Below are 27,875 nucleotides of genomic sequence, written 5' to 3'. Positions count from 1 at the left end.
TCATTACAACCTGACAGTTTCTGTTTCCTCCTTTAATTATCCTTAAAATATACCAGTTCTCAGCTTATTAGTCTTCTCTGTTAGATCCTTCTTCTTTTTCCCATCCTTTAATTTTTGCTTTCCTCCTTTTTAAACTTAGATTCCATGATCTGTTAACTTTTACTTTTTAGTCAGTGTCATAAGCTTTTACTGCATTTTTTGTTAACCTGTCTAGCAAATCCATGTGATAAAACTTTTTCCTTTGCATCACTGTGGTTTAGTGAAGCAGATTGGTGGCCCTATAAAATTACAATGAATACTTTCAGTCATTTTGCACCTCTGTTCATGAATTCTACTTCTCCATTAATGTATTTTCTAGTTCCCTGCCTTATCTTTCCAGTTTTCTTTCCTCTTTTCAATTTTCAGTACCCTTGTTCTCTACTGATTTCCTTCTTATCTCACAGAAAACAACAGCTATGATTTGGAAGCTTCTTTACTACTAAAGTTACAAATATTTTGTAATTTGTGCCTGTGTTTTCTTAGAAATATTTTTCCTCTTATCTCTCTGTTCATGCTCTGAATTCCTTCCCTTTTTTTGAAGAATAACTTTTTGGAGAAGTTTCACTGTAAAGGGCAGGAAAGAGTTACATGGAAGCTGAAGAGTTCTTTGGATTCACAATCTTTATTTCCTCATCCATTCATTCTGCAACCCATTGCCCCTGGACTTCTGCTCATACCACCCATCCACCTCTAAAGCTGCTCTTAAAAGGGTACTGGTGACTTCCAGGCCAGTAAATTCAAGCGACATTCTTCAGTGATGGGCCTCCAGGCAGCATTTGTTGCCGGTCAACACTTCCTGACCACACTTTTTTCTTGGCCTCTTTGATAGCACTAGCGATCTGGATTCTCCTCCTTATCCCTCTTTTAACTTTTCTCAGTCTCCTGCAATTTGGTCAGTACTTACAAATATTATTTTAATATTAAAGATTTACCATATTAGAAGAATGCAAAATTTGTATGAATTTTTAAGAACAAAATATGAGTCTAAATAGTCCAGGTTGTGCAGGAAAGTTTGGGAACATACTACTCTGTCAGAGATACTGAAAAAGGTAATGTGAAGATGCATTGAAATGTCTTCTAAATGACTCTTCCTAGCAACCTTATAAAGTAGATGGCTGTATTTCCTGCTTAATCACAAAGGATTTGAGGTGAGGAAAGATGGGATAATGTTCAGGAAACAGTACATTGTTCTTTCTGATTGCAAAGCTAATTTACAGTGAGGTAGTGAAGATAAAATCTGTTAGTTCTGTGTTATGGGTGTCTTGAATGCCAAGGGGAGAAGTGTTTTCTTTTTTGAACTTGTTTTTTTAGATAGTGAGGACTGGTGGAAGATTTTTAAGATGTGCATAACACTTTAGGAAAGGGAACCTGTCTTGGCCAAGGGTTGATAATCTGTAAATTTGATTACAGTGACAGATGGCATTTCCCTGGAAACTTTTCTCCAGTTTTCCCAAAGTAACAAATGGAGCCCTCTTGTTAATACTTTGCATACCTTTGATGTGGAACCTCTTGCATTGCATTGCATCATCATTAATTGTTTGTATTTGGTTTTCTCATTGGATTTAATCTCTTCTAGGATAGAATTATCTGTTTGTGTGTATTATTGATTTTGGTAATCCTTCCCCGTTCCATCTTAGTGGTTGGCATAATAAATGATTTCTGAATTAGTAGATGAATAGTTTGAATTTTGAATCCCTGGTCTGCATGGCTTTTGAAAATGTACCATTTTAAGTATTTCTACTGATTATAGGGTTGAATGAATTAGAGACTACTCCTGCTTTTCTCTGCTGATATATATGTTTTAGTTAATAAAATTATCTTGATATAGAGGTTCTATGGCTTTAAAAGCCTGTGACTTTGCAGTCACTAATTATACTATGTAGCATACCCTATGCAAACTGTCTGTCTGTTCAGGTCTTGTGTTTGTTTTCCCCATAGACATAATCCAGCCGTTAGTTGTTTAAAGCAGCAGATGGAGGAAGGAGTCCAGGGAGATGTGGATTTATTAGCTCTCACAATGAAAGACCACACTGGTTATGCTAAGGATTAAAAAGTTTCTGCTGAAAGAAAGGGAGATGGGTCTTGCTTTCTGTGCTATTTTCAACAATATGGCTAGCTCTCGTGACTATAGTCAATTGTAAAGACCAGAAAAAGATCTTGTAAATAGGCCTTCCTTCAAGTCCCAGACCATTGGTTGCAGCTGTCATAATTTTAAAAGGGGCAGCTTTTCTTCTTGCATACACACCAAATCTGACCCATAGTTACTGCTGTATTTACTTCTTAGGGAATATAACAGGCTGATTCAGGGTTCTTATACATATCTTTTTCTGTCAAATTTGGAAATTTGGATTAATATTTCTTGGAATCTTTTGCAGAATTGATAATTTTTGCATCATGTCCTATAGATTGATGAATAATGATTGTGAATTAGAAGATAATGTATATAATCCTATTCCCAAAAACACTGTGCTGCCGTATTAACAATTTTTCTTTTTTAGAAAAAAATCACCAACTTGCATCACCTTTCCCTGGTGCTTGCTAGGATTCTAGAAAGTAAGACAATTACTATAAAGTTGGAAAGTAGAAACATGGCTTATGGATGTTTAAGTGATAGAATCATAGTATGAGAGCTAACCTTTTTCTCTTGAAATATTAAAAAACTACCTATTTTTGAACCATGAATTAAGAGACAAACATCTTTAAACTTAGCTGAAGTCCTACTTTGAAAATGGTAGCCAGTGGCCAAAGAAACAGTTTGAGATGACTGAAGGTTGAGTGAAACTAGGCTTTTTCATGCTGTGCCCTTTTAGAAGTCTGGTGGAATGGGTTGTGTTTCCTGTGACAGCACCGTCAGCAGTGAATAGATGAATGAATTCCTCCATGCTCAGAACTCACAACACGTGTACTAGCCTCCTCTAAGGACATAAAAGAGCAGCCAAACCGACCTTAGCAATGATCCAAGCTCCTGAAGAAAGAGGCTTTTGGGACTGTCCAAGATGTGAGGACCAGCGTGTCTAGCAGTAAAGAAACAAAAGAGCTTGTGACAATATCGAAAGAATCTGACATTTGCTTTGTCTGTACAAAGGATGAAAGGAATTTTGCCGACTTAATCAAAACAATAACTGGTTTTATATCGGTTTGAGTCTAAAAACAGGCATCAGAATAATATGTTTTTCTGTATTTCGGAAGAATTGTTATTTTTTAAGAAAACGTATGTGGAATGGTTTTGTTTTGGAAAGGAAGACGTGACATGGATTTTATAAGCTTAGTAGCTGTAGGTGGAGACTCTGTTGTTTTGTTTGCCAGCCTTTTTAAATAAGCAGTGAAATCAGGATATCAAAGATTGGAATTCTTCCCCCGCCCTCAGAGATCTTTGTTCTTTTCTTAGTATTTTGAAATATTCTAGCCAAAGCCATATGTATGGAAAAGAAAAACAAATGCAAAGTGTTTCCCCTATTTTGGGCAGTGATTCTGATGGGGTCTTTCTGTATCTCCTGTGAAGGAAGACGTGGCTCTGATGTGAGGCAGTGATTGTGTACTGGTGCTAGCCTGGTATAGTGGAGTAGCGGATTAGTGGGCACAGCCTGATGTGCTGAATGGACAGTTTGCCTCTTTCTTCAGCATTTAAATAGGCACTAAGGCACTACTAGTTGACTGTCTGGGGAGTGGCTTTTTTTGTCTAATATCTGTTATGGATGATTCCAGTATTCTGCGGAGGAGAGGATTACAGGTGAGTAAAAGACTGATCTCCTTTTTATTGTCTTGAAAATGTATTGAACATATTGTTGCAATTTCGTTTAGTTCATTTGAGGCAGGAGGTAGGGTGAAGTGCCACTAAGTTCCTCTTTATCCTATCATATACAGTTATAATTAGAGAATTTGTCTAAGATTTTGTTACTTTGATGGAAAAATACTGCCTGGGCTTCCTTATGTTGTATCAAGTGAGCGGACCATTAAATTAGACCTATATGGGATGCAAGCCTAATTTTGAGCATTAGACAAAATTGCCGACAGATTATTTACAGTAAACATATTCTGTCCCTGACTACAATGCCTATGCCTATTAAGTGACATATATATACATATGGCATTTATTTGATTCTACATATAATTTTAAAAACTTTTCTAAAATTATCACATTATATATATATATATGTATATATATATATATATATATATATATATATATATATATATATATAGTCTGTCCATCCATCTATATACTCCTTAAGTCTTAGAAGTAATTTGGCACAAGAAGAGGCTAAGTAAGGTATAATAATAAGGAGGAATAGACTGATAGATAACTTTCAACTGAATTTTAATGAATACTCTTAGTACTAAAAGAACACATGCTAAGTTTTTTAAATTTGATGATTTTTTTTCATGCTTTGTAAATTAGATCATCTTGCCTTAGTCTTCTTTGTAAAGAATAAGCCAGCTTCTATTTAGTATATCACTGACTGTTTTTGAGAATTGACATGATAAAGATTCCAGTATAAAACACTGAGTTAATTAAACTGTGAAGATTTAGTCAGGCAATATAGCTCCTCCTTTTGTTTTTGGTCTATTTATTTGTTATTTCTTTTTTTAAAAAATATTTTTATTTTTTTATTTGTTTGTTTTTATGTGGTGCTGAGGAATGAACCCAGCCCCTCACACATGTGAGGCAAGCGCTCTACCACTGAGCTACAGCCCCAGCCCCTATTTTTTTGTTATTTCTAAAGTTCTCTTTTTGTAAAGCACCTAGGGTCTTTTTAATTGCCATGAATTAACGTTATTTTGTGTTTTTTTAAGTGCTAAGAAAGAATATATTAGTAAACTTAAACAAAACATAAATTGAAATAAATTATGATATTTATAGTTATGATTTGTATTTCTTATTAATGTTATTATAAACATTCAAAGTTCACTAACTCTTTAGCAATTGTCCAGTGTGCTTTGGACTTTAAAAGTCAATATGATAAACTATTCCTTACATTATTTCTTCTATTACTATGACTGGTTTGATGAGCTTTTTTCCTTGATTTGTTGGGGGGAGTTTGGGAAGTACTTATAAAATGCTCATAAGACCTCACATAAATAGTGATATGTGTCCAAGTAGCTGCTAATAATTAAAAATGGCTGGTTCTATTAGCTCTTTTAATTACATTGCCTATTTATTTCTATTTAGTTGCCAGGATTCAGAAATGAAATCCTATTTGTCTGATGGGGAATATTTTTAATTATTGTGCTGTTTTGTGTTAAATCGATCATTTCTTCCTATAGTGACTGACTCAGTTTTCAGCGTCTGCTACCCTGTTCACTGATGTCCTTCCTCTTGAGTCTGTTTCTTTCTAGTGGGAGTGCCAAACTCCTAGATTACATAGTACTAGAGGGTGCTTTCCTGAAGCTATACTTTTAATTTTTTAAAAATTACTTTATGGCTTATTTTCCAGAAGACCAGAACATTTTGAAATAGAAGTATGCTTGAAAATCCACAGTTTAGATTATAAGTAAACTACAATATAAAACTTAAAAAGTAAATTTTAGATTAATATACATAAACATGGAAAAGCTAATGTATGCTTACTCATATAGGGGATCTACTGGGTAACTTCATATTAGAAGTTGAAAATTCAAATATTTGGGTCTAATTGCTTTTTGGTGAGATAGAATTTCTTTTCTTTTTTTTTTTTTTTGTGAGATAGAATTTCTAAACTTCCTAGAAATTTCCCAGAAAATCAGCCAACCATGAAACCTGCTTTGATCCCTCCAACTTTCTTTACCAGATTTCTTTGGAAATGGAAATTTAGTAAACAGCACATTTGTAAGTTCCATAAGAGCAGGACCTTGTCTGTTTTGTTTGCCATTTTCTCTCTAGTGAACAGAACAGAGCTGGGTGCAAAGCTGTGTTTGTTGAATGCATGAATGAAACAAAAACAAAAAATAAAGGAGATGTTATTATATTATTTTATAAAGTTTTAAAAGTTCTGAACATGGCTGGAGATATAGCACAGTGGTAGCATGCTTGCCTAGCATACACAAGGCCCTGGGTTCAACCCCCACCACTACTACTACTACTACTACTACATTACATTATCCAGTAATGTAATTATTGATGTAATAATGACAATTATTATTATTTCTGGACAATGTAATAAATAAAAAATAAAAAAGATACTGAATACTAGGTTAAAAGAAATAATATTTGTTGCTGGGCTCACTGGTGCATGCCTATAATCCCAATGACTCAGGAGGCTGAGGTAGGTGGAGCCCAAGTTTGAGATCAGCCTTAACAACTTAGGCCCTAAACAACTTGGTGACACCTTGTCTCAGAATAAAAAATAAACAGCTGAGGATGTAGTTCAGCAACAAACTGCCCCTGAGTTCAGTCCCTATTACACCCCCACCTCCCAAAAAAGAAAGATAAAGAAATATTTGTTGTTAACATTGTGATAACTGTTTATCTAGAAACACCAAAGGAACCAACTAAAAAGCTATTAGAATAAAAATGTCTTAGAAAAATAACCAGGAACAATATCAAGAAACTAATTGAATTCTAATTTGCCAGGAATATGCAATCAGAAAATAGAAGAAGATATTTTGCCCATATTAGCAACAAAATTCCCCCAACACCAAAAATAACTTTAATGATAAATATTAACACACACACACACACACACACACACACACACACTCTCTTTGGTACTGTGGATTGAGAACCAAGGGTGCTTTGCCACTGAGCTATACATGCAGCCTTTTTTTTTTGACATATCATACATTTGAATCAGATGGGATATAATTTCTCATTTTCTGAGTGTACAATGCAGAATTACATTGGTCATGCAGTCACGTATATACCCACAGCAATAATAATGTCTATTTTATTTTGCAGTCCTTCCATTCCCCCCTTCCCTCCCCTCCTCTCCCCTCCCATCACTCTCCCTACCCAATCTAATGTGACACACTTCTTTTTTTTTCCCCCTCACATCGTCATACCTGTATTTTGTATAACGAAGGGGTCTCCTTCCCTCTTCCATGCAATTCCCCTTCTCCTTCCTTTTCCCTCCCACCTCTCTTCCCTATCTAGAGGTAATTTTCTTCTCATGCTCTTCCTCCTTACTCCATTTTGAGTCACCTCCCTTATATCAGAGAAGACATTCGGCATTTGTTTTTTTGGGATTGGCTAACTTCACTTAGCATAATCTGCTCTACTGCCATCCATTTCCCTGCAAATGCCATGATCTTGTTATTTTTTAGTGCTGAGTAATATTCCATTGTGTATAAATGCCACATTTTTTTTTTTTATCCATTCATCCATTGAAGGACATCTAGGTTGGCTCCACAGTCTAGCTATTGTGAATTGTGCTTATGCAGCCCTTTTTATTTTGAGATAGGGTCTGGCTACATTGCTGAAACTGACCTTGGAATCCTCTTGCTTCAGCCAAAAAGAGACCTTGGGATTACAGGCATGTGCCATTCCACCTGATGGAAACTATAAAATATTTTGAGAACATAGAAGGAAAGATGTATTATGTGTGATGTTAAAGATAACAGTATTATAAAGATGTTAAAAAATAAAAAAAATAAATCTAGCTTAGGTGAAGGTAGCTTTTACCAGATCAGCTAATTTGAACCTAAATTAAAGCAAAACAACTAGATCACTGTAATTTTGGTACAAAATAAATGTAGTGATAATAATAGTAGGCTAGAAATAGACTAGTTTATTTAATAATTTAACATGTGAAAGAAGACATCAATGAAGGGAGGAAAAATTACTCAAAAATTATGATGGAATTATTGGGATAATTAACTATTGGGAGAAAATTAGGCTTTATCCTTACTATTATATAGTGACATAAGTTCAATGTAAATAAACCAAACAATAATAAGAAAAACAGCATTCTTCATATACAAATAAGAATTTTCTTCCATATTTGTTGTATTTCAAAATTAGCATGAAGTTTTATTTTAGTAACTTTAAATGTGGCTAAATTTATTCAGTTGATGTTGCTTTTAAGTGTAGGTTTCATTAGTTTAGGTTTTTTTTTTAATATTTATTTTTTTAGGTGTAGATGGACACAATACAATGCCTTTATTTTTTTGTGGTGCTGAAGATGGACCCGGGTCCTGCCTGTGACATGAAGGCATTTGAGTTTGAAACATTTATGTCTCACTTGAAGAACTTCTTTTTTAGCCTTCCCTCTCTATTGTGTGAAAACTTATGCATTTGGGGGTTAAACCCAACTTAGGCCTAAATGTATTATTCAGTTTTGTAAAATGGCCGTGGATATAATATATACATTTCCTGGTTTTCATCTTGAAATAGTTTTGGTAAGGAATGTATTTTTAGGAATTTGTCCATTTTATCTTTTTTTAAAATATTTTTTAGTTATGGTTGGACACAGTACCTTTATTTGATTTATTTATTTTTATGTGGTGCTGAGGATCGAACCCAGGGCCTTACACATGCTAGGCGAGTGCTCTGCTGCTGAGCCACATCCCCAGTCCCTTGTCCATTTTATCTTGAGAAAAAATTGTTTTATATTATTTGTTTGCACTTTGGGCTCATCTGTTCTTCATACTTTGCTGAATTTATTCTCATATTCCTTTCATATTTCTAGTATTGGGTGTTTATACTTTTGTTTCATGATCAATATCAACAGAACTTTGTCTTTTTTGTTAGTTTTCTACAAACCAGCTATCTCTTTCTTTCAGCTTTTTCATATCATTTTGTTTTTGGTGTATCTTTTGCAGGTGGATTACGATAAGTTTTTTGTAAAATTGTCTTTTTATATTTATTATAAATAATGTTAAGTTTGAACTTGTTCCTGCCATATATATTATGTCTTGTCTTTCATGTGCCACATTTCTATGCCTTATTGTCCCCCAATCACCATTTTTATTATAATTTAAAAATACTGATAGAGCCCATTTTCTTATTTTTCATTTCTAAATCTAGTGGTATGCTAGACCAAATTTAAAATTTCAACCTTTCCTTAATAACACAGGACTCTTTACTTCTAGATTTACATGCTATTTATGACCCATATTTTAGTTTTTTTCCTAAAAGAAATGTCATATATTAGATATTTCTATTATTACTATTTTATATAGTCATTTTTTAATTGAGATTTTTGCATGTTTACCAGTTTCTAGCTCAACATTTATTTTTAGATTTTAGACTTTCCTTCTGGGAATATTTTTCTTCTTAAAATATATCATTTAGACATTCTTTTAGTATAGGTTTGTGGTAGTAAATGCTTTATTTATTTACATGTCTTTATGTTGCCTTTGATCTTGACAGATATTTTGTCTGTGTATATGGTTTTATAATAGTAGCCATTTTTCTTACACTTTACTAAACATATTATTCAGCTATCCTTTATTTCCATCATTACTATTGAGAAATGTATTGCCAGTGTAATTGTCATTCCTTTGAAGCTTCTGAATCTTAGACTTATTAAAGTTCTTTTTTCTTTGGTGTTTTTCAGTATTTCTATTACCTACCTGGTCTAGTTTGTGTGTGTGTGTGTGTGTGTGTGTGTGTGTTTAGTACTCAGGATGGAACAAGGGGCACTCTGGTTCCATATTGAGCTACATACCCAGCCCTTGTTAATTTTTATTTTGAAACAGAGTCTTGGTAAGGTTGTTCAGGCTGACTTTGAATTTAAAATCCTCCTGCTTCAGACTCCTGAGTTGCTGGTGTTACAGTAGTGTACCACCATACCTGGCTAGATTTTTAAAACATTAATTCTTCTCGGGATGTATTATGCTTCCTATATGTGTGTATTCATTTCTGTCATCAATTTTGAGAATCTCTTAGCCATTCTCTCATCAAATATTATAATTTTCTCCATTTAGTTTTTGCTTTCTGGTATTTGAATTAGACGTGTTGAGCACAAATACTACATACAAAAGGTCATATATTGTATATTCCCATTAAAATATCAGAATAGCCAAACTGATCTATAGAGTTAGAAATCAAGATGATGGTTTTCTTGGGGAGTAAAGGTAGTGATCAGAAGGGGGAGCCTGAGAAAGCTTCTAGATTGATGGTAACACTTATTTACTTTGCTCTGGCTGTTTGTACTAGTGTGTTCAATTTGGGAAAATTTCAGCTATGTGCTTATGTGCACTTTTCTGTGTTTATATTGTATTCCATAAGTAGTTTAAAAGTATTTGTTATCTTTAATCTAGTGGGAAACTGAAGTATAGGGTAGCATTAAGCAAAATTTTTGAGAGGTGATAATTTTGGACTAGACTCACAGTAGATTCCAGCAGACCAAAACCAGCATGGATCACTCATCTTAAGTGCCATGTAATCAAACTGAACTTTGAAATAGGTCAGTATTAGAACAAACCAAAACAAAAAAACCTAACAGCCAGTTGGAGGGGGCCTAATTTACCTGAACTGTAGCTCAATGATTTAAAAAAAAAAATGTCCTCTATTTTAACTTTATGAAGAAGGTGGCTTTTAAAATGACCAATCTACTTTTAGTTCCTTCTTTTTGCTTTCTCCATTTATTTTCTGCCAGAAAGCCAAATCCCTCTGCTTGGCTCAGCAGAACACCTATTCTAATGAGATGTTGCCCGATACTAGAATAAAATAAAATTGGTCTTTAAGCCATATTTAAATCATCAAATAAAAGACAAATTGATCTTTAAAACAGGTTTGTTGTAATTTTGTCTTTTGACAGTGGTGGTGTTAGCAATGTATATCTGGTAGGTCCTAGAATGTTGTTCTCCACTCCTAGTCTCAACTCAACAGTGTTATTTATATTAGTCATATGACGTGGATTTAAATATGAATTATCTAAGATACATAGTCTTTTAGTTCTTCTTTGATTTTGTTAATTGTTTCCAAAATCCATTTCTAGTAGAGTAGAAGATTGAGTTATATTTCTTGGAGCTGGTTCTTTTCCTTTCTGGGAAAAATTTGCAGGGAGAAGAGGAATGGCTAGGGTGAATATATGTATGAGTGAGAATTCAATAGACAGTAGGAGGAGGGGCTCAGGGAGGGAATTGCCTCAGGGAAAGATAGCTTTAATCTACAGCCACATCTGTACTGGTGACTGTGAACATAAAGCACAAACACCAGTCTTGTGACTTTGTGACTCTTGGCTTGCATTTTTACTTGAGGGGGTAGCGGTTATCTCCTTTGGACACTTGAGGCCTTTGTCTTTACTTTAGAAATATTTTATGGGTTTAGTCATTGTGAATAAGTGAGTAATACATATAGGCAGGGATTCCTGATGGGTCTGTGTGAATAGCAATATTTCATTTGTTATATAAAACCTTCAGAAGTTTGCTTTATGGGCACGTGAAAGGGAGTGAGTGTTTATTTTTTGAGGATTTAGTGTGTGTAGCTTTCTTCGTACTTTTACATGTAGTTCCCAAAATCTTTTATTTTGCTAAATATAGTCACATAATACTTTAAGTTTTTTGGGAAGTGTCATCTTTAGCAGGAAGTATCAAAGTACATCAATTTGAGAGATCCAAAATGGTAATAGAATTTTGGAGACCGTTAAAATAATATACTCCTGGTGGTTTTGGATGGAGGGTTGTTAGTTGTCAGGGGTGTGGTTAGTTTTTAGAGAATAGCACTTTATCCTTTGGCATTAGATCTTTGTTGCTGCTGAGATAAATTAGAAAAATGCAGTTTCTTATCACTCATGATAATCTATAGTGTCTAACCTTAAACTTTTAAATATATTTTCACATTGTTGTCTTGGAATTACCGTGAGATAGAGTAGGTATCTACTTGTGTGATAGGGGTGTGCAGAAAAGAAAAATGGAGTATAGAAAGGCTTGATGACCACTGACATTAAAGGAGGCAAGTAAGAAACCATTGTTTGTGTGTGTGTGTGTGTGTGTGCATATATATATTTAAACAATATATATATATGTGTGTGTGTATACACACTTATTTATTATTTATTTTTTAATATTTATTTTTTAGTTGTAGTTGGACACAATATCTTTATTTTTATTTATTTATTTTTATGTGTTGCTTAGGATCGAACCCAGGGTCTCACACATGAAAGGCAAGCGCTCTACCGCTGAGCCACAACTCCAGCCCCATATATATGTTTACATATATATATATAATATATATATATATATATTTATATATATATATTATATATATATAAATAAATATATATGTAAACTCTGAGCCCTGGGTTCTTTACACCATGTAGAAATATCTTGTTACTATCTCCAAACTGTCTTTACTGTTCCTGAAACTCATATGAGAACTATTCACCTAGCATTTATAAAATAAAGTACTTTTTTTATACATGATTTTATTTGAATTTTACAATCATTATCACTAAGCAATTAGAGGTAGTTGAAATACCAGGTATGTTATGATATGAATCTAGTTTTCTCAACCTCATATTTTGTACTTTTGCCTCCATTTCTTAACATTATTGTATAATGTAAGCACTCTATCATTGCAATTTGTTCTTAGGGTGATGCCATGGGTATTTAGTGGAATAAGCAAATGGTCAAAAAGAACAAAATACATTAGAGTTTCATAGGGATGTCATAACTGCATACACATAGGTTTTTGCCTTGTCTCCTGACCTCAAGAGAGGCTCGTGCCCAATGGTGAATATGCGAAAATGAACCTCCACGGTGTCCAGAGCAGTAGTAATGATAGTATATGGGAAAGAAATTTTTATGAAGACCGAAAGGTTTATTTGCTGTCAAAGTTGACAAGATGTTTATGTTTGGAGTAATTGTTCTTTAAAGGCCAGTTAATAAAATTATTAAAGAGGATTTCCTTAATAGATAATGTGTCTCCCTTTTTAGAGAAGGGAATGGGCAGAACTTTAAAAGCAATCAACATTAAGCTGTTTAAGTAGTTTGCATGGATAAGGAAAAAGCAGGAGGTTGTGGCTTCATGAAGCATGTTTTAAAAGGTAGAAGTGTGTACTGTCAGATGCTTCTGATCAAATAAAAATAAATGGAGACTTAAAAATGCATGGAGGTTCTTTATCTGGAAACCATTGGTAACTTGGCAAGTATGGTTTAAATAGAGTTGTAAAGTCTAAGTGTATTTTCAGTGTGTTGAAGAATGAGTAGGAAGTAAGAATTTGGAGATGGTGGATATAAATAACTAATTCAAAGTGTGACTATGAAGGGAAATACAACTGATAAGGCAGTGATTAAAGAGTACCATGATGCATGCCTGTAATCCCAGTAGCTCAGGAGGCTGAGGCAGGAGGATCAAGAATTCAAAGCCAGCCTCAGCAAAAGCAAGGTGCTAAGCAACTCAGTGAGACCCTCTCCCAACAAAATACAAAATAGGGCTGGGGATGTGCCTCAGTGGTCAAGTGCCCCTGAGTTCAATCCCTGGTATACTGCCTGCCTCCACAAAAAAGGAATGTGTAGTAACTAAGGAGATTTCTTTCTTCTTTTTCTTTTTAATCTCAATGTCCGGTATGCTTGAATGTGTTCAGCATGTGAATTGGAAGATTATGAAGAATATGGAGCATTAAGGAAAGATTTATAGATCAGAGAAGGCTGGGACAGGCTTCACCTTGTAATGTATTGTCAGTTATTACCAGTCTGGTTTATGAGAGAAGATGATGAGTCAGAGAACTTATGTTTTTTTGCCTAAATGGGAAGTATGTAAATTCATCCCACCTTCCTGATTGTGTAGCTTTCCATCCCAACCTGCTATGAATATTCCTCAGGAGAGGAAGGATTGGGAAACCATTGCCCCTTGCTTGCCTTTATCTGATTGGAGAACATATTTTTTTCCACTAGGTCATAGGCATGTTTTTATGGTACAGAACTTGGTACAGAATGTACTAATCTGGAACCCTGGGTGTTAAATGTAGGTTTAAGGAATGGGTGAGGAAGATAAAGAGATGGAGTCCCCTGGATGCATTTTCATGGGCACATTTTCCTTGCTATACAGGGATTTGAAAAGGGGTACCATATGCATTTTAATAGAATTTTTGTTGTATAAAAGTATAATCTAATATTTACCCATTTAAACTATTTAAAAAACCCTCAGAATTGTTAATATAGATTTGAAGAACAAACATTTCCAGTTTTATATAGATTGTTTCCAAAAAGTAGAAATAGAAAATATATTTTTCCAACATATTTTAAAAATTATATATATATATATATATATATATATATATATATATATTTGTAGATGGACACAATACCTTTATTTTGTTTATTTATTTTTATGTGGTGCTAAGGATCGAATCCAGTGCCTCACACGGGCAAGGCAAGCGCTCTACCGCTAAGCCCCAGCTCCAGCCCTTCCACACATTTTGTGTCTTGTTCCATTTATGCTACTATAACAAAATACTAAAGACTGGGTAATTTATTTATTTAAATTTTTTTATTTGTTCTTTTTAATTATATATGATAGCAGAATGTATTTTGATATGTGATACATACACGGAGTATGACTTCCCATTTATGTGGTTGTACATGATGTGTAGAATAAGACTGGGTAATTTATAAAGAACAGATATTGTCTCACAGTTTTGGAAACTGGAAAGTCTAAGATTAACATGCTTGCATATGGTGTCTAGTGAAGGCTTTCTTGCTGTGTCTTCATGGGGCAAAAAATGGAAGGGCAAATAGGGAGTCTCCTGACCTAATCACCCCCTAGAGACCCTATCTCTTAATTAAGTTTCAACATGAATTTTGGAGGGGGTGCAAACATCCAAACCATAACAACGAGGATAGTATAAATATGATGTCAAAACTGGAGGAGAACAATTTGAGAAGGGAAAGGTCTTAGGCCTGTCTTATTTACATAAAGACAAAAATCCTAAGTGAAAGCTTTCAGACCTCAATGATTTTATTAGTGAAGACTTAATATTTAAGGTAGAAATAACACATCTTATACAGATTCATCCATAAAATAGAGAAACATCTTCCAGCCAGTTTTAGGAGGCCAGCACTGTTGTGATACTAAAATTTGACAAGACATTCATTATAATAGAAAACTAAAGATGGGCTGGGGTTGTGGCTCAGTGGTAGAGCCTTGCCTAGCATGCATGAGGCACTGGGTTTGATCCCCAGCACCACATAAAAAAACTAAATAAACAAAATAAAAAAATATATATTAAAAAAACCAAAGACTGTTATCCATTGTGAAAATAGGTACAGAAATCATTAATGAAGTATTAACAAATAGAATCCAGCAATGTACTTGATGAAGGTGTGTTTAATACAGAAATGCAAAGTGAGTTCAATACTAGAAAATTAATCACTGTAATTCTCCATATTAACAGAAGAGAAAAACTATAGGAGCATTTCAGTAGATGCAGAGAAAGCACTTGACAAAACAGCTCAGTGGTAAACTGCTGGTCTTACATGTGTGAGGCCCTGGGTTCCATTCCTAGCATGGGGGTAGGGGAGGGATAAGATTTGAAGCAAACTGGGAACAGAAAAGAACTTTAGCAATCTGATAAAAGTTATTTATGAAAAAACTACTACTAATACAATATTTAGTGGTAAAATATTGAATTTTTTCCCTCTGAAATCAGATGAGAAACCAAGCAAGGATGTCTACCACTTTCATTCAACATTTTATAGGCAATCCTAGAATATGGAAAGAAGTAGAATGCTTCCTAATGATTGTTTATATAGAAAAGTCCTAAGGAATGTACCAAAGTTATTATGATTAATATAATGGTGAATTCAACAAAGTAACAATACATTTGTCAATATATAAAAATTGATAGCATTTGTATACTACATGCAAACAATTGGAAAATAAAATACATTTTTAAAATCTGTAATAGTTTTAAAAATGTGTCCTTAGGAATAAGTTTTAAAAAGTGTAAGATCTTTTATAAAAACTGTAAAACAGGGCTGGGGTTTTGGCTCAGTGGTAGAGTACTTGCCTAGCACATGTGAAGCCCTGGGTTTGATTCTCAGTCCTGCACATAAAATAAAGGTCTATTAACAACTGAAAAAAAAAACATTAAAAGAAAAAAATTTAAGGGCTGGGGTTGTGGCTCAGTGGTAGACCACTCACCTAGCACATGTGAGGCTCGGGGTTCGACCCTCAGCACCACATAAAAATAAATAAGTAAAATAAAGGTATTGTGTCCAACTATAACTACAAAATAAATATTTTTTTAAAAATTTAAAAAACCACAAAAACTGTAAAACATTAAAGAAGAGCTAAGTAGAGAATACTGTGTTCATGGTTTTGAGATATTACAGCAGGCTTTCTTGTAGAAATTAATGATCTGATTCTAAAATTTATGTGCAAATGCAAAGAATCTAGAATATTCTCAGCACTCTTGAGAAAGTACAATTTAAGGAGCTACACAGCTTGACTTCAAGACTTAATATAAAGCCACAGAATCAGAAGTACCATTTTGTTATAGTTTGATTTTCAAAAAAAGCACTATAGCAGTTTGTTAGGGAAAGTGTAGCACTTTCAATAAATGGTGCTGAATTAAGAGATTGCCTTTATGGAAACAAACAAACAAACAAACAAGAAACGAACCTTAAGCTCACCTACATATTATTTCAAAATTAATTCAAAATAGGTCATAGACAATCAAATCTAAAACCATAAACCCTGTAGAAATAAAATGTTGGAAAATATTTTTGTCACATTGGAGTGGATAGAGTTTCTTAGATACTATACAGAAAGCATTAACCATTTTTTGAAAACAACAAATTGTCAGGGCACGGTGGCACATGCCTGTAATCCCAGCAACTTGAGGCCAGCCTCAACAACTTAGTAAGGCCCTAAGCAATTTAGTGAGACTGTCTTAAAATAAAAAGGGCTGGGTATGGCTTAGTGGTTTAGTGCCCCTAGGTTCGATTCCTAGTATTCCACCACTCCCAGAGAGAGAGAAAGAAAGAGAAAGAGAGAGGGAGAGAGAAAGAGACAAATTGACCATCAAAATGAAAAACTTTTGCTTATCAGAAGACAACTTCAGTAAGATAGACTACATACTGGGAGAAAGTATTCACAAATATATGAGACAAAGAACTTGTGTCTTGCATATATGAAAAAATAATAAAAAGAATCTAATTAAAAAGAGGGAAAAAATTTTAAGGTACTTCATAGGATAATGTATACTGATAGTTTGTAAGCACATGAAAAGTAGAAGATTTATGTTCGGTACCATCAGTCATCAGAAAAATGCAAAATTAAAGAAAGCCACAGTGAGTTACCATCTACCAGATAGCTAAAAGACTATATTCATTGGCATGAAGAATAATTGAACATTCTTTTATTTTTAATGTGAATGTAACAGGTATTAGCTAGAATTTGAAGCAATTGGAACTCTCGTGCATTTGGGTTTTTGTTTGTTTGTTTTTTGGTACTGGGGATGGAACCCAGGGGTGTTTAACTACTGAAACACATCCCCAGCCCTTTTTCATATTTTATCTAGAGATAGGGTCTTGCTGAGTTTCTCAGTGCCTCAGCCTCCAGAGCCACTGGGATTACAGGTGTGTGCCATTGCACCTGGCTCTCGTGCATTGTTAGTGGGAATGTAACATGGTCTGAGAACTTTAGAAACAGACCTGGTAGTTTGTTATAAAAATAAACATATATTTGCCTGTAACCAAGTAATTTCAACTCATGCATATCTATGTTTATAGCAGTACAGTTCACAATATCTAAGTTAAGGAGCTAGCCTAGGTGTCTATCAACAGATGAATGGGAAAAGGAAATGTGGCATATATACACAATGGAATATTACTCAGCAATAAAAGAGAATAAAATCATGGCATTTGCAGGTAAATGGATGGAGTTAGGGAAGATAATGCTAAGTGAAGTTAGCCAATCCCAGAAAAACAAATGCCGAAGTTTTTCTCTGAAATAAGGAGGCTGATTCATAGTGGGGTAGAGAGGGGGGAGCATGGGAGGAATAGAAGAACTCTAGATAGGGCAGAGGGGTAGGAGGGGAAGAGAGGGGGCCTGGGGTTAGAAATGATGGTGGAATGTGATGGACATCATTATCCAAAGTACATGTATGAAGACATGAATTGGTGTGAATATACTTTGTATACAACCAGAGTTATGAAAAATTTGTGCTCTATATGTGTAATATGAATTGTAATGCATTCCGTTGTCATATATAAATAAAAAAATTTTAAAAATGAAACTGTGGGTAACATAGACTACCATATATGCTTAAACACTCTCTCAGCTCCACCAATCAAGTTCTGAACCCTTAGAAGTTATTGTAACTATTATATAAAATTATATTAAAATTCCCACTTTTAAAAAAGAAGGATCACTCTCAGTGTTGAGCGTAAACTATAGAGGGTCAATGACTGAAGAAGAAATGAGATACCAGTTAGGAGATTGTTGAGAGGGCAGAGAAGAGACCATGGTGGCTTAGATTCAATACCAAAAGCCAACAGTATTTTTTCTTAACACCTTTAGTGGTAAAACTTACTTTACTTTGAATTCTTTTGGTAGCAAAATTAAACTGTGCTTAGAGTTTTATCACATTTATTGTGACTGTCATACATCTTGCTGCAAAAATTTTAATATATGTAATTTATTTTGTTGCTATCCCAGTCCTTGTTGGGGGTGTTAGGTATATATGTATATACATGTGCACATGCACACCCACACACATACATATGTACACACAATTAACTTTTAATAAAACCCCCTTAAAATTCTAATGTCTGAAACATGACTGGATCCAGAATTTTTGTTAAAGAGCATGGAGATATGTGTCTGTGGAGATAGTGAGAAATGGTTGGAATCTGAATGTATTTTAAACTTAGAGCATTTAAGAATGATGGATGGGGGCTGGGGATGTGGCTCAAGCAGTAATGCGCTCGCCTGGCATGAGCGGGGCTCTGGGTTCGATCCTTAGCACCACATAAAATAAAAATAAAAGATGTTGTGTCCACCAAAAACTAAAAAATAAATATTAAAACTCTCTTTCTCTCTCTCTCTTTAAAAAAAAAATAAAAAGAATGACGGATGGATTAAAAAAAAATACAGCTGTCCAGAGTTTTGGTCTCTTTTGAGGTGAGGAAAGGCTATGAGATGGAGTCATTTTTGGTGGAAAGAACAGTTCTTTTTTGGACTTGTTGGCCTTGAGATACTGAGTAGACAATTAGTTGTCCAAGTGTTTGGAATTTGGGAGACAGATCTGGGAAAGAAAACACTTGTAAAGTGTTGGGGGGTATAAATTGGTACAGTGGTTTTGGGGAGACAATTTGGAATATCTGATACTTTAGGACTTTGCAGTTCTACCTCTAAGTGTATGCTTCCAGGAAACTTTGTATATGTGTGCACTAGGAAACGAGTACAAGAGTATTGTTTTTGATAGAGAAGAAAAACATTGAAAGAAAATTAAATGCTCATTTATTGAAGAGTGGATAAATAAATATTAGCATATTTATAGATAGGACTCTTTGTAAAGATTAGGTGAAACTCTTTGAAACTCAGGTGAAATATAGCCACATGGGCAAATCTACCATTATTTTTTTTGGTGGTGCTAGGAATTAAACCCAGGGTCTTGAGCATGCTAGGCATCTTCTCTACCATTAAGCCACATCTCCAGCCCAAGTCTACTAATTTTTGTAGTGTTGACTAATGTCACTGAGTTAACAGATAAATACATTTAATATGAAACCATGTATATATAATTTTAAAATATGCAAAATAGTACTAATAATTATTTATGAATATATATGGTAAATGGTATGAACTCTGATCCTTATGTTAAGGAAAAAATAAGCAACAAATTAATAATAGTTGTTAAGAGGGGACTGGTGAGTGAGCTTTAGGAAAGCAAGACACAAGGGCCCCAAGCTGTAAGAGTTAGTTTTTTTTTTTTTTTATGCCAGTGCTAATCATCTTTTTGTTATATATTTTCTATTCTTGTTTGTCTAAATATTTTTGAATTAACTCTTCCCCTTCTCCCAATCCCATTTCATTTCTTTCATGTCCCTGCTGTTAATAATATGAATCCTTTACAGTTCATGAGCAGTTCTTGGGAAAGAGAATCTACACTGGAGAGATGGTTCCATCTAGTGGGAAAAATATTGCAAGTATTCTAAGAGACATTCCTTTTAGGAAGGAAGAATAAAGAGATAATCCGGACATTTTTGTTTTCACTGACCTTTTAGAGACAAAGGGAGAGGTTATTGTTTAGAAATATTTAGTCTTTGCCTTTATTATGACAACCCTAGGACATTTAGGCAGACCTACAGGACTCAGGGCCCTGTTTCTGTCTAACTTGTCTGTGTTTTGTTTTTCAGAAGGAGTTGAGCCTTCCAAGAAGAGGCAGCTTGTAAGTAGATGATTTTTACCATTATGATTGTGATTATGATGATCTCCTGCTTAGGAATCCCTCTTAAGAACTGTTCTCAGTATCCCTTGGAAAAATTCTACTCAAAAAATTAGTTTTTTATTTGATTTCTATCAAGGACAGGAAAGTCAATGGACCAGCTGGTCAGAGCTTCCTCTCTTTCCTATCCTTCTTCACCTTCAATCCCCTCCTCTTTCTTATTTTTTGCCAGAATTTTGGGTAAGCTTTCATCACAATCTTATTCTTGTTTGGGAGGATTTACTGAGTTTTGGTAGACTCAAGATAAGAAGGTTAAGATATTAAAATTGAAACTCTTTTATCAGAATCTGTCCCACAACATGGTCCTAGGGGGAGACCAATCTCCCTGACAAGTTGGGCAGCTAAGTTTGGATATTAGGTTGAAGTAGGTCTCCAACCTTTGTATTTTATTCTGGCTTCAGGGTGGTTAGGGGAGATTGGAAAATAGTATATCCATGGGTTTTAATTTTTTCTTGGTCTACTTTTTCTCCAAGAATTCTGTTTGAACAATATTATAGATCTGGCTATCAGAATCATCTAGAATGCTTGTTAAAAAAGCAGAACATAAGGCTAAAAATGTAGCTTTGAGACAGAGCTTGTGTGAGGCCCTGGGTTCAACCTTCAACACTACAAAAACAAACAAACAAACAAACAAAAAACCAGAATGTGAACTTACTGAATTATGCTCTCCATGTTGAGGCCAGGAACAACCTGTATTTTATAACTTATACCATATACTCAGACCCATCATGATTTACTAAAAGCTAAGTTTGGGAAATACTAAGAAAAGAGAGCTTTTATAAGACAACTTTTCCTCAAGGAGAAACATATGATATAATTAAGGAATAAGACACAGTGATATTCATACTTTTTTATGAAGTGTACTTTGTGTATGCATCATGTGGTTTTATTAAGTGTATGAAACACATAGTAATTCTTTCTGTTAATTTCATTTCAGAATTTTGATTTGATCTGGTTGATTCGATCCAATGATTAAATTGTTCTCTGAGATTTTTGTAAAGCCTTTTTGGCTAGTTTATGGAAGCTTTTTGTTGTTTGATATAAGGAGACTCTAATTATAAGTCAGAAAATTTGGGGGGTTCAGTCTTGGCTATATCATTTAACAACTTTTGTAAATCTAAACAAATCATTTGTCTCCTCAAAGGTCAGTTCCCTTATGTATGACATGAAGGTCATGACCCCTCCTTTTCCTTCTTATTAAAGCTGTTAGAAGGATCACTTAATATTATGTGGTAGTTCCTTCCTACTTAGTTTTATTTTAAAATTTGTTTTTAGAATTCTTATAAACTTATGGATTCAATTTGGATAAATTGTTATTTAAGGGGCACATTTCTTTCTTTAAATTCAGTTTTAAGGGTGGATTTCTGGGGCTGGAGTTGTGGCTCGGTGGTAGGCTTGTCTAGCATGTGTGAGGCACTGGGTTCAATTCTCAGCACTACATATAAATAAATGAATAAAATAAAGGTTTATCAACATCCAAAAATATATTAAAAAAAGAAAAGAGTGGATTTCAGTTCTAGTTTTCCAAGCATCCTGACTCTTCTATAAGCTAAGCAAGGTAAAGGCACAACTAGAACTGAGAGGGCATAGCTTTTCAGCATTGTATTCAGCAAATATTTGTATTTGGTCACTTTCCTACTCTTTCTGATGTTTTTTTTTTTCCACTTGGTTCCCTCTATTTGGAAGCTCTCTGAGATTTTTTCCTTAAGATTAAGTGAAATAGATTAAAGCCTGAGGCACTTAGTTCTTGTAGGAACGTGTGCCTCCAGTGAATGGAAATTCTGGGGAGGAAGAGGAGGGAAGGGATAGCCTTAGTAATATTTGGTACTGGAAGAATTTTTGGTCATGTTAGCTTTAAACTAGAGGAATTTTTTGGTAATTTTAATGCTATCCAAAGTTAGGCCTACTCCAACTGCCTTAAAATGTTTAATTAAGAAGGATCAAAATGATCTTTTCCTCCTCTTTTTAATAACAACTCACATTTAAAAATTGATCATCATTAAATATCCACTTATACCTCTTCTATGCTGGGAACTACTCTAAATTCTGAGGTTAAAGGGTTCAGTTAGATAAATTCTCTTTTGAGGAGCTCCTGTTAAAATTTAAGTTCTTCAATACAAACTATCTTTTTTTTTAATTTCTAAAATTAGAGAGAAAAATATTTGTTCAGAGGAAGGGAGGACACATGAATATTGCTTTTAGTGTGTTTTATGTTGCTATAATATCTGGAATGATTTATAAAGAATAGAGGTTTATTTTGGTTCATGATTTTGGAGCTCGGAAGTCCAAGAACATGATACTGGCATCTGTTTAGCTTCTGTTGAGGTCCTTGTGCCATTCAATTTAGGAAAAGGGACAAATGCAGAAGAGGCAAAATAGGAGAGGGCAGCTTACCTGTAGCAACCTGTTTTTGAGGTCACTAATTCAGTCCCACTAAAGACATTAATCCTGCCTAACCTATTCACTCCTTTTTGTTGTTGTTGTTAGTAAGAAGCACATTGTTTATTAGAAAAAAAAAAAGCCACGGAAAACATGGAGGTAGTGGGGAACTTAGTATGCAGGGCCCGAATAAAATTCAACTTTGCCAATCCCTCCTCCGCAAGGTAAGAAAGCAAACAAACTGAAAAAAAGGGGGAGGGGGGAATATATATATATATATAAAGAAAGCACAAAAAGAAAGAAAAAGATCAAGTTAAGCTGCTTTAACAAACCGAAAATGGTATGGGGGTGCGGGGTGGGGGGAGTGCACCATTCCCGGAAGTACTGTGATACCAGGTTGATGCGTGGAGTGGATGGAGCAAGCTCCTGTTCCATCTCCCTGCTCCAAAAATCTATTTAATATATTATCCTTGGATAGAGGATATATCAGATATTAAACTGATAAAACAAATACTACCCATGATCTTAGCCAAAAAGCCAGTGCCTCCACCACTTCTCCATACTGTTATTTTGGAAATCAAATCTCAACATGGATTTTGGAGAAGACAAAGCATATTCAAACCATGGCTGACGCTAATCTAGAAATTACCACTAGCAAGTTAGGTATGTTTTTAAATAGGAGTTATGATTAGACTTGAATTGTCTTACATTAAATGAGGGTATTAGTTACTTGATCTTTCTGCTTGGTCATCTTTCCCACATAATCAGAACTCCATGGAACTTCTTTTTTATTTTTTTTTTTTAAATTTTTTTTTTGTTTTTTTGAGTTATACATGACAGCACAATGTATTTTGACATATTATACATACATGGAATATAACTTCCCATTCTTGTGGTTGTACATGATGTGGAGTTACACTGGTGTATTCATATATGAACATAGGAAAATTATGTCCAATTCATTCTACTCTATTTCCCATTCCCATACCCTGTTCCTTCCCCCCACTCCCCACTTTTCAATCCAGTGAACCTCCACTCCTACTTCTCCCCACCTATTATGAATCAGCATCTGCATCTGCATATCAGAGAGAGCATTCAGCCTTTGATTTTTTGGGATTGGCTATTTCACTTAGCATGATAGTCTTCAGTTCCATCCATTACCAGCAAATGCCATAATTTAATCCTTCTTTATGGCTGAATAATATTCTATTGTGTATTTGTACCACATTTTCTTTATCCATTCATCTGTTCAAGGGAACTTAGATTGGTTCCATAGCTTATCTATTAAAAATTGAGTTACTGTAAACATTGGTGTAGCTGTGTCACTATAATGCTGATTTTAAGTCCTTTGGGTATATGCCAAGGAGTGTGATAAGTGGGTCAAATAGTCGTTCCATTCAAAGTTTTCTGAGGAATCTCCATACTGCTTTTCAGAGTGGTTGCAGTCTACCAGCAATATACGGTATACCTTTTACCCCACACCCTCCCCAACATTTATTGTTACTTGTATTCTTAATAATTGCTATTCTGACTGGAGTGAGATGAAATCTCAGTGTAGTTTTAATTTGAATTTTCTCTAATAGCTAGAGATGTTGAACTTTTTTTTTCATATATTTGTTGGCTGATCATGTTTCTTTTTCTTTTAAGTGTCTGTTTAGTTCTTTTGCCCAATTATTAATTTTTTTTTGGTATTAAGTCTTTCTGAGTTCTTCATATGTCCTGGAAATTAATGTTGTATTTCAGGTGCAGGTGGCAAAGATTACCTCCCATTCTGTAGGCTCTCTCTTCATGCTCTTGATTGTTTCCTTTGCTGTGAAGCTTTTTAGTTTGAATCTGGCCCATTTATTGATTCTCGATTTTACTTCTTGTGCTTTAGGGGTCTTGTTGAGGAAGTCAGTTCCTAAGCTGATATGATGGAGATTTGGGCCTACAATTAGTTTTTTTTTTTTTTTTTTAGGCATACAGTTTCTGGTCTAATGCGTAGGTACTAGATCCACTTGGAGTTTTGTGTATGGTGAGAAATAGGGATCAAACTTCATTTTGTTACATATGAATTTCCAGTTTTCCTAGCACCATTTGTTGAAGAGGCTGTCTTTTCTCCAATTCATATTTATGGCGCCTTTGTCTAATATGAGATAGTTGTATTTATGTGGGTTTGTCCTGTGTCTTCTATTCTGTACCATTTAGTCTTCATGTCTGTTTTGGTGCCAATACTATGCTGTTTTGGGTACTATAGCTCTGTAGTATATTTTAAGATCTGGTATTGTGATGCCTCCTGTTTCACTCCTCTTGCTGAGGATTTCTTTGGCTACCCTGGGCTTTTTATTTTTACAAATGGATTTCACGACTGCTTTTTCTATTTCTATGAAGAACGTCATCGGAACCTTAATAGAAATGGCTTTAAATTTGTATAGTGCTTTTGATAGTATGGCCATTTTGACAATATTAATTCTGCCTATCCAAGAAAATGGGAGATCTTTACATCTTCCAAGGTTGTCTTCAGTTTCTTTCTTTAGTGTTCTGTAGTTTTTTATCGTAGAAGTCTTTCACCTCTTTTGTTAGATCGATTCCAAAGTATTTTATTTTATTTTTGAGGCTATTGTGAATAAGATAGTTTTCTTAATTTCTCTTTCATTTGATTTATCACTGATGTATAGGAATGCAAATGATTTATGGGTGTTAATTTTATATCCTGCTACTTTGCTGAATCCATTTATGAGTTCTAGAAGTTTTCTGGTGGAGGTTTTTTGGTCTTCTAAATGTAGCATCATGTCATCAGCAAGTAGGGATAGTTTGAGTTCTTCTTTTCCTATTCGTTTCTCTTTAGTTTCTTTCTTCTGACTAATTGCTCTGGCTAGAGTTTCCAGGACTATGTTGAATAAAAATGGTAAAAAAGGGCATCCCTGTCTTGTTCCAGTTTGTAGAGGGAATACTTTCAGTTTTTCTCTACTTAGAATGATGTTGGCCTTGGATTTAGCATGTATAGCTTTTACAATGTTGATATGTCCTAGTATCTCTAGTTTTTATAGTGTTTTGAACATGAATGGATGCTGTATTTTTTAAAATTTTTTTCTTGTAGTTGTAGAAGGATAGAATGTCTTTATTTTATTTATTTTTATGTGGTGCTAATGATCGAACCCAGTGCCTCACACATGCTAGGCAAGCGCTCTGCCACTGAACTACAGCCCTAGCCCTGTATGCTGTATTTTATCAAATGCTTTTTCCACATCTGTTGAGATAATTATGTCATTCTTGTCTTTAAGTCTACTGATGTGATGAATTATGTTTATTGATTTCTGTATGTTGAACAAATCTTGCATCCCTGGGATGAACCCCACTTGATCATGGTGTACTATCTTTGAAGTGGCACCCCCTTTCTCTATAGAAAAATGTTAACTGGGCTTCTCCAGAAATCTTCACCATGGCTGATTTTAGGACTGTCAGCAAAATAGTCTGTGCAAAAGAGTTCAATGTAGATAAACTTCCTATTTTTCTGTCGCCCTGTTTTACTTGGCCATGACCAAGAAGATATCAGCACTCCAGGTGCTGGACACCCCTTACTAGTTTTTCACAAAAATATCCAGTATAGTAGTTTGTAAAAATGTGCAAACAAGTCCTCTGGCCTTGAGCTGGGCATCACAGAGATGTCTACATTTTTAAGATAAGTTACCAACTGGGCTCCATGGTAACAACTGTCAGGGGGAGGAAAGAAAGGAGAGAAAAAGCTCTCCCCTTCTCAGGTGTTGTCCTGGAAGAGTTAACTTGCCCAAAACAGTGAAAGAAAAAGCTGTTTTTATGTGAACTTCTGCAGACTGTGAACTTCTGAGCCCCTCCCCTTACATGCTGGGTATAAAACTCTGAAAGTACCTGAATTTGGGGTTCAGGGGATTGATAGATTATAGCAAAAGCTGTGCCCTCTGAACCTGGCTGCAGCCAAATAAAACTGTTTCCTGGTGTCTTCAGTACCTTGCCTCATTTGTCCCTACAACATCTTTTTAATATGTTTTTGTATATGATTTGCCAGTATTTTATTAAGAATTTTTGTATCTATGTTCATCAGGGATATTGGTCTGAAATTTTCTTTCCTTGATGTTTCTTTGTTTGGTTTTGGCATCAGGGTGAAACTAGCTTCATAGAATCAGTTTGGAAGGGTCCATGGAACCTCTTTTATAGAAAGCTGATTAAGTGTTTATAGGTAGTATTTAGAAGGAGACAATGAATTTCTTAGAATTCATAATAGAGAAGCTAGACGATTGATTGTTCCACCATGTGTTTGAATAAGTTGAATTAATACTTTATAGTTTGCATCTGGTATCCATAAAGTCAGTGACCTGCCATTTCTTGTTTTTGTAGCCTAGTCTGGAAAGTTTTAGAAGTTCTCATAATTGTTTTCTGAGTCCTGGTTAGAAGGAGAGGGACGTTACATTTGTGTTCCTGTTTGTCATCTCCCAGAGTGGCTCCTACAGGAGCAGATACTGTGCTCCATTCTAGGTATAAAGTCCCTAAATATTCCTTTGGCATATTTTCTGAAGTGTAGTTTGTGGACACAGAAATTTAGAGATTGCAGCTAGTTCTTGTCTCTTAAGAGCCTCATTTTCACTTAATTAATTTAGCATAATTTTGAAAATAACTGGGCAATATAAAATAAATGAATATCAGTAATTTTGGAGGCTCTCACTTGTTATGCTTTTTCTTGTAATATGGTATCTGCTTTCAAATGGACAGGACTATAAAATGGGTTTTTAGACATGTGATATCTTAACATCATGTAAAACATACTCTTCTAGCCAGACATGGTGTTGCATGCTGATAATCCCAGCTGCTTGGGAGACTGAGACATGAGGATCACAAGTTTGAAGCCAGCTTTAGCAACTTAGTGAGAACTTTCCAAAAATAAAAAATTAACAGGGCTGGGAATGTAGCTCTGTGGTAGAGCACACCAGGGTTCAGTCACCAGACTATAAAATAAATAAACAAACGTGAACATAAATATAAATATATGTGTACTTTCACCCAACAAATAGTTCCTCCAATGTCTCCAAATTGATAAGTGGAAGGATAGCTTACAAACAAAGAACTTGGGCCTAAGAATCAGGATGACCTGGGTTTGAGTCTTGGCACTGCTATTTATTAGACATT

The 27,875-nt window shown here is 34.7% G+C and overlaps 1 protein-coding gene and 1 non-coding gene across 11 annotated transcripts in view; one reads left to right on the top strand and one right to left on the bottom strand.

The window, feature by feature from the left end:
• Mast2 (microtubule associated serine/threonine kinase 2) overlaps positions 1–27,875 on the top strand; it is a 181,613-nt gene that overhangs the window by 50,230 nt on the left and 103,508 nt on the right. For 9 of the 10 annotated variants that reach the window (XM_046468728.2, XM_046468724.2, XM_046468722.2 and 6 more), the window contains exon 4: positions 20,269–20,300. In XM_046468728.2, coding sequence (XP_046324684.1) covers positions 20,269–20,300 — 32 coding nt within the window. The remainder of the gene's footprint in view (positions 1–20,268; positions 20,301–27,875) is intronic. The other variant, XM_046468719.2, reaches the window with a different exon arrangement.
• LOC124075427 (U2 spliceosomal RNA) lies at positions 23,096–23,281 on the bottom strand. The gene has a single exon (XR_006846044.1). It is a non-coding gene; the product is annotated as a U2 spliceosomal RNA (small nuclear RNA).

This window comes from Marmota monax, unplaced genomic scaffold, assembly GCF_021218885.2.
Source record: "Marmota monax isolate L192 unplaced genomic scaffold, Marmota_monax_Labrador192_F-V1.1 WCK01_AAM20220418_F8-fsc00008, whole genome shotgun sequence".
Lineage (NCBI taxonomy): Eukaryota > Metazoa > Chordata > Mammalia > Rodentia > Sciuridae > Marmota > Marmota monax.
The sequence above is the reverse complement of the archived record's forward strand: the minus strand, read 5'-3'. Positions and strand labels throughout refer to the sequence as shown.